The 13,643-nt window shown below is 41.8% G+C and overlaps 2 protein-coding genes across 2 annotated transcripts; both read left to right on the forward strand.

The window, feature by feature from the left end:
* The first annotated feature begins 1,615 nt into the window (after positions 1-1,615).
* Positions 1,616-6,579, forward strand: LOC119263199 (alpha-1-antitrypsin homolog). The gene is made up of 5 exons (XM_037537571.1): positions 1,616-1,662; positions 2,554-3,228; positions 3,328-3,598; positions 5,994-6,141; positions 6,282-6,579. Exons 2-5 carry the CDS (start codon positions 2,562-2,564, stop codon positions 6,468-6,470), a joined length of 1,275 nt encoding a protein of 424 aa, XP_037393468.1. The 5' UTR covers positions 1,616-1,662; positions 2,554-2,561; the 3' UTR covers positions 6,471-6,579.
* A 2,089-nt stretch (positions 6,580-8,668) lies between these two features.
* Positions 8,669-13,115, forward strand: LOC108413838 (alpha-1-antitrypsin homolog). Its single transcript, XM_037537704.1, has 5 exons — positions 8,669-8,762; positions 9,498-10,172; positions 10,272-10,542; positions 12,627-12,774; positions 12,912-13,115. The coding sequence occupies exons 2-5, from the start codon at positions 9,506-9,508 to the stop codon at positions 13,098-13,100; spliced, it is 1,275 nt and encodes a 424-aa protein (XP_037393601.1). The 5' UTR covers positions 8,669-8,762; positions 9,498-9,505; the 3' UTR covers positions 13,101-13,115.
* The last annotated feature ends 528 nt before the right edge of the window (positions 13,116-13,643 follow it).

The raw sequence follows: 13,643 nt of genomic DNA on the forward strand, positions 1-13,643 counted from the left end.
CTTGACGGCATCTCTCACCTACCGCCCCGACAGGCACCAACTACCTTACGGCCACAGCTACAGTCAGCCGCTTCAACAATGGAGGAATGGAACATGGCCCATTCTGAGTCAATGTCCCCCACCTCCCCCGATATCTGGTCAAAGTTCTGACGGAGGTGTGAGTTGAAGATCAATCTGACAGGTTCTTCTGCTAGACGTTCCCAGCAAACCCTAATTATACGTTTGGGTTTGCCTAGTCTGACCGGCATCTTCCCCCACCACCTGATCCAACTCACCACTAGGTGGTGATCAGTTGACAGCTCAGCTCCTCTCTTTACCTGAGTGTCCAAAACACATGGCCGCAAGTCCGATGACACAACTACAAAGTCAATCATTGAACTGCGGCCTAGGGTGTCCTGGTGCCATGTGCACTTATGGACATCCTTGTGTTCAAACATGGTGTTCGTGATGGACAAACTGTGGTATGCACAGAAGTCCAAAAACTGAACACCACTCGGGTTCAGATCAGAGAGGCCATTCCTCCCAATCACACCCCTCCATGTCTCACTGTCATTGCCCACGTGAGCGTTAAAGTCCCCCAGTAGGACAATAGAGTCTCCAGGAGGAGCACTTTCAAGCACCCTTCCCAAGGACTCTAGGAAGGCTGGGTACTCTGAACTGCTTAAGCGTAGGGAAGCTACCCTCTCGTCCACCGGAGAAAACCCCAACATACAGGCACCAAGTCGAGGGGCTATGAGAAAGCACACACCTGCCCGCCGCCTCTCACCATGGGCAACTCCAGAAAAGGATAAAGTCCAGCCCCTCTCAAGGAGATTGGACTATATCTAGCTGGTATCTCTCAACCTTGCGCACCAACTCAGGCTCCTTCCCCGCCAGTGAGGTAACGTTCCAAGTTCCAAAAGCCAGTTTCAGCAACCGAGGATCAGAATGCCAAGGCCCACGCCTTCGGACACTGCCCGATCCACAACGCACCGAACCCCTATTACTGCCCCTCCCATTGGTGGTGGGTCGATGGGAGGGGAGACTCATGTATCTCCTTCAGGCTGGGCCCAGCCGAGCACCATGAGTAAATGCCCGGCCACCAGAAGCTCGCTGGCGAGCCCCTCCCCCAGGCCTGGCTCCAGGGTGGGGCCCCGGTAACCCTGTTCTGCGCAGGGTACACAAGTCCTGTTTTTGTGTCTTCATAGGGGTGATTATGGATCACACTTTGTCTGACCTGTCACCTAGGACCAGTTTGCCATGGGAGACCCTAGCAGGAGCTTTTGCTCCAGACAACATAGCTCCTAGGATCATTCAAGCACGCAAACCTCTCCACCACGATAAGGTGGTGATCCATGGAGATATAATAATATATATATATTTATATTCTATACATTTTGTTTATTCAAATATTAACACTTTTCTCAGCTAATAAACACATACTACACAAATTATTATTATTACAATTATGAAGATGTCGTACTTTGTGGAACTGTTACATGTTATATCACTGTTCGAAGTCCATGAGTAAACAGTAGTGTTGGATTTACGATAAGGGGTGGAGAGTGGGGGTGTAGGGTGGGGGTGGATGTTTGGGCATTGGGGTTTAGAATGGGTTAATATTTAAAGGATTTCAATTAGATTCTCCACTTCAGTCGATGTCCTGCTGAGAGTTCCTTGCATGTAAGTAGCCTTATTTCACTAAACAATAACAACAAACATATAAAATATATTACATTAAACTTACATTATATTAACAGCACTTTACATTTTCCATAGCATGTAAATAGGTACTTGAGATGTTAAGGCCAGTGTTAGATCTGGATTTTTTAATTTGACCTTAATCTTTTGAACTCAGTGGCACAGAAAAGAATGTTATGACTTTGAACCAAATGAATCAAATATGAAACAACAAAAATATAAAGCATAGCATATCATCACTGTCCAGAAAAATCAAAAACTTTTCATTTTCATTTTATTTTTCTGTATCATTTAATCTGCATTCCTTTGTATTGGTCAAGCAGAAATAGTAAATTTCTATAGTAAATAAATAGTAAAATAGTAAATAAAATTACTTGAAATTATACAATTACACTTACATTTTAAAAGCATGCTTCTCTTCTCCTGTAAAGCTAACATTTTGAGAAAAAAAAGTTTTTATTGAATATTTCTTAATCACTGCTGTGAACACTGAGATGAACTTTGTTTAGAAAACAAAGTTATCACGTTCTTGATTTTTGTAATGTAATTCAATTGAACTTTGCTATTATAATACATATATTTAAGAGCGTGCATTATAAGCTAAAGCATATTTTACTAGTGCCAATGTGGAAAACTTGAACATCACCTTACTGGCTAGTCCTTCTGCCCCAACCTGATTATTGCAATGCTGTTCAAAGCATTTTTACCTTCATCTAAAGTGATGATAGTATTGTTATTGTTATTTTTATGGAATCGTACAGGCAAAGAAGTTTACATTGCATTGTAGTCTGTAAAGATGCATCTGGTACCAAAATACAGCCTCAACCTGCTCTATTGTTCAAATACAGTATAAGTGTGTTTCTCTCTGTCCAGGAGATAAAATGTGTGGAAAGATCTCTTTCTGCCTCCTGGTTTCCCTCCTGCTGACGGTGTCCTTGGCGGCCCCACATGATCATGAGGACCATTCAGCAGATCACGACAAACATCTCCACCACGGCAAGGATGAACCTCACCCCAGCCACGATGGAGATGACGACTTCTCCCGCAGACTCGCCCCTCACAATGCTGACTTTGCCTTCTCCCTCTACAAGAAGCTGGCTGCCCATCCAGAATACCAAGGCAAGAACATCTTCTTCTCTCCACTGAGCATCTCCATGGCTCTGTCCATGCTGGCCCTGGGAGCCAAAGGTGAAACCCACTCACAGATCTTCAGCACCCTGGGCTACAGCGCTCTCACTCCTGATCAGGTCAATGAAGGTTATGAGCACCTTCTTCACATGCTGGGCCACAGCCAGGACACCATGCTGCTGGAGGCTGGAAGTGCTGTAGCCAGCCGAGAAGGCTTCAAACCTGTAGACAAGTTTCTAAAGGATGCTCAGCATTACTACCAAGGAGAGGCCTTCAGTGTGGACTTCTCCAAACCTGAAGTCGCTGTGCAAGAAGTCAACAAGTACATCGCCAAGAAGACCAAAGATATGATCACTGACGTGGTCAAGAGCCTGGACCCAGACACTGTGATGATGCTCATCAACTTTATATATTTCAGAGGTACAGTAGACACCTAAACATTCCATCAGAAATCAATGTCCTTCTCAATTATATCATGTTTTACTATAAGATAACATGCCTTGAATTCTGCCCTCTAAGGTAAATGGAAAAAGCCTTTTGACATAAAATACACTAAAAAAGCCGAGTTCCATGTGGATGAGAACACCTCAGTGACGGTGGACATGATGAATAAAGAAAGCTATTACGAGTATTACAGGGACTGGAAGAATTTCTCTTCGATCATCATGGTCCCCTACAAAGGCAACACTTCCATGATGATTGTTCTACCTGATGAGGGAAAAATGCAGGAGCTGGAGAAGAACATCAACAAGGAACACCTCAAGTACTGGCATGACAAATTACATGGAAGGTAACCTCAGTCACCAGCCTTTTAATTTCAGTAAGAACGTTACAAAGAAACTTCCTACAAGTAACATTCATTTCCTATTTTAATTCTTGTGAATTTATTATTTATTTATTTGAAGGAAATCACATTGATTGTAGATTAGAATATTGTCTTGGGTATAACACTTAGGCAAGGGTGTATTAGTTTTGTTTATATCAGATTTTATTATGAATGGGTTGAAAAAATGTGCAGTGAAGATATTTATATCAAAATAAACAATACAGAAGAGCAAAGAGCCCTGGTCATCTCTCGGCCTGGGTGCTGCATTCTCTTCCCCATTCATGGCAGAAGTTCTTACAGCTTGAATGGTCAATCATTTGGAAGCTATGCGCCCACAGCCACTCGCTGTTTCCTCTGTTGACCAACATACCAACCATGCCACCAGTTCCTGCTCAAAGCTTTGCTGGAGGACCGTGTTGATTGCTGATAGGCCGCCACACTTCTCCACCTCATTGGCCTCTGTCCTAAAGCCGGCTTTAGCATATAAGCCTTGTGCACTGCTTCTTGTTCTGCCATCTTCACCTCTGCCCTCTCTGTGTTGCTTCTTCTTCTGCAGTCCACTGCCAGGTTTGTTCAAGTGTCATTCCTCTCCAGGCCTCAGGGGGGCACTATCCCAGTCCCATAGCACTTTAACCAACTTCTCAGCCCAAAACCTAATCTTAACCGTAACTTTAACCTCAAGCCAAAACATGATACTGAAAGTCCGTTGAGTGTTTGTTTCATCTAACAAGTATCACTCAATATAGTCACTGTACCAATTGGCAAAATAAGATAAATAAAATAAAATTAAAATCAAAAGCAACAACTTATTTACAAATTAAAGACTTTCCACAAGAGTCCGTAGCAAAAACTACAACAGCATTTTAGAGCCACTGTTAATGAAAATAAAAACAGCAGACTTTAAGAATAAAGTCACAATATTGAGAGAAAAAAAAGTCGTCATATTTTGAGGATAAAGTGGGCTCACTGCAGGGGCTTGCCATAATGCATTGGGGTCTCGGTTTCTGTCCCACTCCTGTTTCCCTGTGGATCGATCATTTTGATTATCATTCTCATTGTCTGTGGAACTTCATGCCCTCTTTCAGTGGAACAGAGACGTAGCCACTGATAGCTGAGATTCTCCTTGAGCTAAACCGACACTTTCCTCCGAGTCTGTCTGGTTCTTTACTCTAAATAAATGCAGGTTCTTGCACAGCTGTTTCAGTGTTCTTATGCTATAACAGTCTGGTGCTGAAGTGTCAGGAGAGACAGGGAGACGGAGCATTTCTTTATCAGTGAAACCGATATGATATGATATTATAACTACCAACTCCTCAACGTCACTCATTTTAACACGTGAAGGTGTTGCCTTCCCTATGCAAAGCCTTTGGCCACAATACTTCTGGTATTACCTTAATGACAACTTTTTTCTTGAAATATTGCGATGCTGTTTTCTAAATATTACAACTTTTTATCTCAAAATATTACAACTTTATTCTCAAAGTCTACTCTTTTGTTTTTTTAATTTTAAAAAATCAATACGCACATACTGCTGCTTTAACAGGGATTCTTCAGTGTTTGGTAAATGGCCACCCAGTGCATGACTAGCTGGTCATTAAACTACCAATACTGGCCTGATAGTCCAAATGATATTAATTGAGTGCTTTGGTTTTAGCAAACAATAGTTTTACATATTTATTTGTTCACTTTTGTGGGTACTTACATAAGACAGATAGAATTAAAAAGCAAATATGTTTACGGCCAAAGATAAGATTTTAGATAAGATTTTAGATAAGATAAGATAAGATAAGATTTTAGATAAGATAAGATAAGATAAGGTTTTAACAACCATCACAGGAGAGTATTATCAGGCCAACAGGCTTTTCCAGTAATATTTAGGCTTTATGTTAGGCTTCAAGATTCAAACGTTTGATGAAAGCTTCGTTAAAAACGCAGCGTCGCAGTTATACAAAACTGCAAATCTTTTACTGTCACTTGTGGGAGTTGGAAATATCCCAGCAGCGGTAAAGACACAACCAAAATCCGGCTGCAAAGTGAAATTTTGAAGGGTTGATGTTTGAGCATTTTATGAGCCATTAAGAGACATTTCTGTGATTGGTTGTTTTGCATGCCAGTCAAATGGCCACGTCCTATCAGATTAGACGTTTTGGGGCCATGTTGAGTGACAAAACCTAGCAGCCTCTGTAAAGGCTTGTAATTCTAGTGGAGAGCCTGAGTCTTCATCATTTATCACATATCGGTTCTAACAGGAGGGTTCTAACCTGGTACCTTCTGACCAGATGTCATGAATCCCAAAATGATGATTTTGTGATAAAGTGACTTTAAGAAGTTTGAAATATTCTTCTGTTCTGCTGTGCAGATATGTGGAACTCTTCCTGCCCAAGTTCTCCATCTCTGCCTCCTTTTCACTCGCGGACACTCTGGAGGAAATGGGAATAGTCAGTGCGTTCTCAGACAGTGCAGACTTCTCTGGGATCAGTGAGGAGACCAACCTGAAGGCTTCCAAGGTAGAGGAATCTAAAGATGTTCATCATAAGCTTGTAGGCAAACTTAATGCAGCCAAGATGAAGGTACAGTGCATTTGTGACATGCATTGCAGATCTAGAGATAATCCTTCACCTCACATGGATTTGTGACATCCACGCAGGTCTTCCATCAGGCCGTCCTCAAAGTTGATGAGAAGGGCACAGAAGCTGCTGCTGTCACCACCTCATTGATGGTACCTTTATCAATCTCTCCCACCGTGAACCTCAACAGACCCTTTCTGGTCTTCATTGTGGAGGACAGCACCAAGAGCATCCTCTTCATGGGCAAGATAACCAATCCCACTGCATAGAGGCAGCCAAGTCCCACCCACACCAGCAGACCTAGATGACTGTTGAAATGCTATTGAAACACTTTCAACAAACAGCAGATCAAATAAAGTCAAACTGGCTGTGTATGAAGTTAAGAGTCACGTTTTTTGAGTCCACAACAGGTAACCTTAGTCAGAAGGCTATTTATTTGTAAATCCCTTAAGATCTCAGGCTTGTTACATACTACGGCTTATTATTCAGTAACTACAGGAACTTGCACGCACACTGGCTGAGCTAATCTTAGATTGTTCTTCAGATTGATGGAGAATGTGTTGCACATGGTTCTAAATAGAACCTTTTTGAAAAAGATTCTATATAGCACCAAAAACGTTTCTGCTATAGTTATGATATCAAGCTTGTAACGGTAGAAGAACTGTTTTCGGTGCTTTAAAGGGCTATATCCAACACATGGAAGAACCATTTCACCATGTAAAGAACCCTTTAATCATGCAAATGGTTCTTTGAGTGCCTGGTTCTATATAGAACCACTGTCCTTACTAAAGAACCCCTGAAGAACCATCTTTTGTAAGACTGTAGAATAATTAATTTGCTGAAATAAGTAGATTGTAAAGGTCCGTTGTGAAAGAAACAAAGAAAGAAACAAAGAAAGTCAATCAAAGGAAAAAAGCAAAGCGGAAACAACGAAACAAAAGCACTGAGGAAGATGAACAAACTAGAACTAAACCTACAGAGGAACAAAAACAACCCACAAAGCAAACACGCATATTCATCAGGGCTCAAGACCAAAATGATTCATCTGAGAGTAATAAATTAACTCACCTGCAGCGACAGGTAGAAGCTTTGTATTTTTATGTTTTGTGGGTAACTATTTATTATTATTGCTCTGTATTAATTATTTTTTTATTACTTCCATTATTTTTCATCTTCAAATATAACTGATAGATCAGAGCTTCACATGGACCCACGTGTCTGTGTGGGCGTGTAGAGATCTGCACTACCGTGGATCCCTGTGTTACCTGGCGGGCGGGAAGTCAAACCCCTGCTGTGGGTGGAATATCCTAAATAAAGTCTGGCGATCATTAAATCATATATGTAAATAATTGTGACATGGAGCGAGGAGGCGGACGCATGTGCTGAGTCAAGCGAGATTTAGGTCAGGGTCAGGGTCAGAACAGTCCAGGGTCGTCACGGAGATATCGCGGGACACACATGATGAACAGAAACACAGAACCTCAAACAAGAATGAAACAGCAAGTCAAACACAATCAAACAGTGCAAAGAGAGCAGGAAACAACAAAGACCCACACCGACCAAGGCAAACACGGGGAGTATACTACACACGAGGGCTAACAAGACATATGGTTCTTCAAGGGTTCTTTAGTGAAAACAATGCTTATGTGTAGAACCATGAACCTTTATACGCTATCTACTAGAACCATTTTCAAAAAGGGTCAATATGCCATGTGTTAATTTTAAAATTAAACAAGCACTGATAGTGTTTCCTTTGAACGTATTTTTTAAAATTATTATTATTTATATTCTATATCTAATCTACATGTAAGAGTTGCCAGACTCTCCCTTAGAAATAGGGTGAGAAGATCGGCGATTCGGGAGAGGCTCGGAGTAGAGCCGCTGCTCCTCCACGTTGAGAGAAGCCAGTTGAGGTGGTTCGGGCATCTGGTAAGGATGGTCTCTCAACGCCTCCCTAGGGAGGTGTTCCAGACATGTCCAGCAGGGAGGAGAACCCAGGGAAGACCCAGGACACGTTGGAGGGATTATATCTCTCGACTGTCTTGGGAACGCCTTGGTATCCCTCCGGAAAAGCTGGAGGAGGTGGTGGGGGAGAGGGAGGCTCTTCGCTTAGGCTGCTGCCCCCGCGACCCGGACCCGGATAAGTGGATGATGATGGATGGATGGATGATTATTTATTAATGTGTATCATGCAAAAAAAATCGTACAAATGTAAAAGGTTCTGAATTCTGCCTGTACAAAACATAACATAAAGACTGAATTTCTGTATTCTGAATACATTTCTCTGCACTTATTTCACTACATCTCAACCCTGCATCAAGGCAAAGGGGGCCTAACATAAAGACTTGGTGTGTCAGCACTTTTATCTGGTACTGTGTGCAACTGTTTCATGTTGCATCACTGTTTGAAGCCCTTAATCAAACAGTAGTGATAGATTTGTGGTTAGGGGGTGGACGGTGTGGGTGGACGATGGTCTTTGGGGCATTGCGTTTGAGAATAGGTTTACATTTGAAGAATTCTGTTCCATCAGTTTCTCCACCCCAGCTGAGAGCTCCCTGCATGTAAGTAACATTATTTCACTAATCAATAACATCTAACATATAGAATTTATTACATTAAACCTACATTTATTTTAACAACACTGTACATTTTCCCCAAAATGTAACTGAATATTTGAGAAGGTCAGTGTTTGATCTAGATCTTTTTATTATTTAATTTAAACTTCTGCACTGTACTCGATGCCCAAATAAACTAAATGTAAAATATATCAAAAATTAAAAGCTCAGCATGTCATCACTGTCCAAAAAAAGCAAAACCTGTATTTCCGTTTTCTTGATTTTTTATCTTTCTCTTCCGTTAGAGCTGCTGTCCTTTACGTTTATAATTTAATGATACATCGACCAACAAAAATTTTACACATTTCTTTGCAAACATTTCTAATTACAATGTTCTTTTGTGATGTAATTCAATTCATTTTTATTCTTTATGTGTACATGAGTGTGGATTATAAACTAAATCATATTTCATTAAGCAAACTTGATTGTTTGTTCTTCAGCCCCCAAACGGATTACTGCATTGTTGTTCTCACTCACAGCATTTTCTTCATCTAGACCTTCATTCAGAGTGATGCCAGTAACAGCAGCGTTACAGACTGTGGCTTTTACATTACTGTTATTTTTATGGAGTTGTGCAGGGAAAGAAAGTTACATTGCATTGCAGTCTGGAAAGATATCAAAATACAGCCTCAACCTGCTCTATTGTTCAAATACAGAATAAGTGTGTTTCTCTCTGTCCAGGAGATAAAATGTGTGGAAAGATCTCTTTCTGCCTCCTGGTTTCCCTCCTGCTGACGGTGTCCTTGGCGGCCCCACATGATCATGAGGACCATTCAGCAGATCACCACAAACATCTCCACCATGGCAAGGATGAACCTCACCCCAGCCACGATGGAGATGACGACTTGTCCCGCAGACTCGCCCCTCACAATGCTGACTTTACCTTCTCCCTCTACAAGAAGCTGGCTGCCCATCCAGAATACCAAGGCAAGAACATCTTCTTCTCTCCACTGAGCATCTCCATGGCTCTGTCCATGCTGGCCCTGGGAGCCAAAGGTGAAACCCACTCACAGATCTTCAGCACCCTGGGCTACAGCACTCTCACTCCTGATCAGGTCAATGAAGGTTATGAGCACCTTCTTCACATGCTGGGCCACAGACAGGACACCATGCTGCTGGAGGCAGGAAGTGCTGTAGCCGTCCAAGAAGGCTTCAAACCTGTAGACAAGTTTCTAAAGGATGCTCAGCATTACTACCAAGGAGAGGCCTTCAGTGTGGACTTCTCCAAACCTGAAGTCGCTGTGCAAGAAGTCAACAAGTACATCGCCAAGAAGACCAAAGATATGATCACTGACATGGTCAAGGAACTGGACCCAGACACTGTGATGATGCTCATCAACTTTATATATTTCAGAGGTACAGTAGACACCTAAGCATTCCATCAGAAATCAATGTCCTTCTCAATTATATCATGTTTTACTATAACATAACATGCCTTGAATTCTGCCCTCTAAGGTAAATGGAAAAAGCCTTTTGACATAAAATACACTAAAAAAGCCGAGTTCCATGTGGATGAGAACACCACAGTGACGGTGGACATGATGAATAAAGAAAGCTATTACGAGTATTACAGGGACTGGAAGAATTTCTCTTCGATCATCATGGTCCCCTACAAAGGCAACACTTCCATGATGATTGTTCTACCTGATGAGGGAAAAATGCAGGAGCTGGAGAAGAACATCAACAAGGAACACCTCAAGTACTGGCATGATAAATTACATGGAAGGTAACCTCAGTCACCAGCCTTTTAATTTCAGTAAGAACGTTACAAAGAAACTTCCTACAAGTAACATTCATTTCCTATTTTATTTCTTGTGAATTTATTGCTTATATATTTGAAGGAAATTACATTATGATTCCAGAGTCCAAGAATAAGTTCACTGAAAAATATAGAGCGGTGATATTCACATAAAAAAAGCCTCTCTTGGGGCTGTCATTGCTGCCAGGCCGGCACATTGTTTACTCGGCAGGTTGTTCTCAGCCTCCATCCTCCAGGCGGGCTCCAGTCCTGAGCCTTGCGTATTGCTTCTTGTTCTACCATCCTTGCCACCCGCCTTCACTATGCTGCTTCTTCTTCCACAGCCCTCTGCCAGGCTTGGTCTTCTCTACTGTTTTCCCTTTCTGTCTGTGGAAGCACCATTTCTCTCCCACTTCTAACATCAGTGTAGACTGAGGGAATATGAGGGAAACGTTGCGCTTTAACCAAATGCTCTTTTATTGAATGGCAGCGAAGGAGAACTACCATTATTGAAACAGCCGAGACAGTGAGCGGGTCACTTCCGGCCATACACTGTCCATACATGGTAAAACCCAACGCTGCTTAACTACCATACAACCCAGCACAGATTAGTACAATAAGCACATTTTAACTAACAGCAACAACTTATTTACAAATAAGAGACTTTCCGCAAGTACAGTGCTTGCCACTCTGCATGGCCGTGCCCCCGACACTGCCACAGCAGCATGAGCCAGCAGTTGGACGCTACAATATTTTCTATATTAAACATAAAATAAACAACAGCTGGTCATTCAATTACCAGCACTGGCCAGATGGTCCAAATTATTCTAATTGACTGTAGTTTTACATGTGTGTTTGTGCATAATAATCATACATGATTAGTCACAGATGTTGTACATTAAAACATTTTATAATAACCATCACAGCAAATAATTATAAGGCTAAAAGACTCTTCCAGTAATATTCAGGCTTTATGTTGGGCTTCAAGACTTAAAAAAATGTTGAATGCATCACTAAAAAAAACCCAGTTAGCCTTGCAGTAACATATCAAATCTCGTACAGTCGCTTGTGAGAGGTTTTGTAGTGGTAGTAAAGGTATAATCAAAGGATCAAAGGCTGCCTACAAAGTGAAAGGGTTGATAAGCCACTCGGTTTATTCAAGAGTTTTGCTGAAGCAGTCTGTAACAAGCTAAGGGATATCTGCCTGTCACTACACTGTATACAAAATTAGTTTGTGGTTGGTTGAGCATGTCAGTCAAAAAGCCACATTTTGTCAAATTAGATGGTTTGTGGTCAAAAACAGGCAGACTCTGTGACGGCTTGTAATTCCAGTAGAGAGCCTGAATCTTCACCATTCACCTGTACAGGTACTCACATACAAGCACTTTCCCTACCACTGGGTTGGGACAGAACTTTATCTCTTAAAACTCCCGAAACTCAGAGTTCGCTATGCTCTCCCCTCCCCTCTCTTCTCGGAGAGAGACCCCACGTATCCCCCTTCCCCCACGTTTGTCACGCTGCAGCCAATCAGAAGCTAGAAAACCCAACAGACATGTAGACTAACCAATAAAAAGCTACAGACTGACCTGAAGTAGAGCTGCTCGTAGTTTACATGGGTCATGTACCCTGTTTAGAACCAAAACTATAGCTATTGTTTTATAAAACATGAACTATAAACTTTCCAACTGATATTTTAGATTTTTAACCTGCTTTTAGCCAGAAGATCAACTTTTTACAGCACTGATTTCTTAAATATTTTTATATCTAATGCTATTTTAAGTATAATATTAAATTATACTTAGGGCTACACTCACATAACAGTTCTACCAGGGGGTTTCTAACCTCTCAAAACCTCCACTTCACTAAGCCACAGTGCCTGAGGCGACACCAGTACGCAGTGCAGGGAGCCGCATTGCCATGCGTGAGTGGATATTTCGTGAATCTGAATTGAAGTAAACCATTTTCAAATTTGACACTTCAGATTTTTCTGTCTAGTTGCCATGAATCCCAAAATGATTTTTTTTTTTACAATAAAGTAACATCAAGAAATATTCTTCTGTTCTGCTGTGCAGTTATGTGGAACTCTTCCTGCCCAAGTTCTCCATCTCTGCCTCCTTTTCACTCGCGGACACTCTGGAGGAAATGGGAATAGTCAGTGCGTTCTCAGACAGTGCAGACTTCTCCGGGATCAGTGAGGAGACCAACCTGAAGGCTTCCAAGGTAGAGGAATCTAAAGATGTTCATCATAAGCTTGTAGGCAAACTTAATGCAGCCTAGATGAAGGTACAGTGCATTTGTGACATGCATTGCAGATCTACAGATCCTTCACCTCACACAGATTCATGACTTCCCCACAGGTCCTCCATCAGGCCGTCCTCAGAGTTGATGAGAAGGGCACAGAAGCTGCTGCTGTCACCACCATTGAGATAACACCTGATTCATTCTCTCCCATCGTGAACCTCAACAAACCCTTCCTGGTCTTCATTGTGGAGGACAGCACCAGGAGCATCCTCTTCATGGGCAAGATAACCAATCCCACCGCATAGAGGCAGCCAAGTCCCACCCACACCAGCAGACCTAGATGTTTGTTGAAATGCTATTGAAACACTTTCATTTCAACAATGTTTGTTGTTTGTAAATTGTCAACTGTCACGATTGGCCCCTCCCAGCCCTGTCCATGTGTTCGTGTTTTGGTTTAGTCCGTGTGCATTTGTTTTGGTTTTTGTCCTGCCCCCCTGTTTGGTAACCCCCTGATTGTTTTCACCTGACCCTCGTTATCCCTGTGTATTTAAGCCCTGTGTTTGCCTTTTGTGTTTGCCGGTCTTTGTTTGAATCTCTGTTGTTTGATGTCTCGGTCTCTGTTTGTTGTGTTTATTCTGGTTTAGAATAGAATAGAATAGAATAGAATTCAACTTTGTCATTGCGTATGTCGCAGGTACAAAGCAACGAAATGCAGTTTGCATCCATCCAGAAGTGCTTAGCAGAAATATAAATATGTATGTTACAATGTACAGTAAGTATAGTATATACAGGTTAAAAATATGAGGGGGTATGAACATGAAGGGGGTTATACAGGTTATAAACAAGAA

Source organism: Pygocentrus nattereri, chromosome 4 (genome assembly GCF_015220715.1).
Source record: "Pygocentrus nattereri isolate fPygNat1 chromosome 4, fPygNat1.pri, whole genome shotgun sequence".
Taxonomy (NCBI): Eukaryota; Metazoa; Chordata; class Actinopteri; order Characiformes; family Serrasalmidae; genus Pygocentrus; species Pygocentrus nattereri.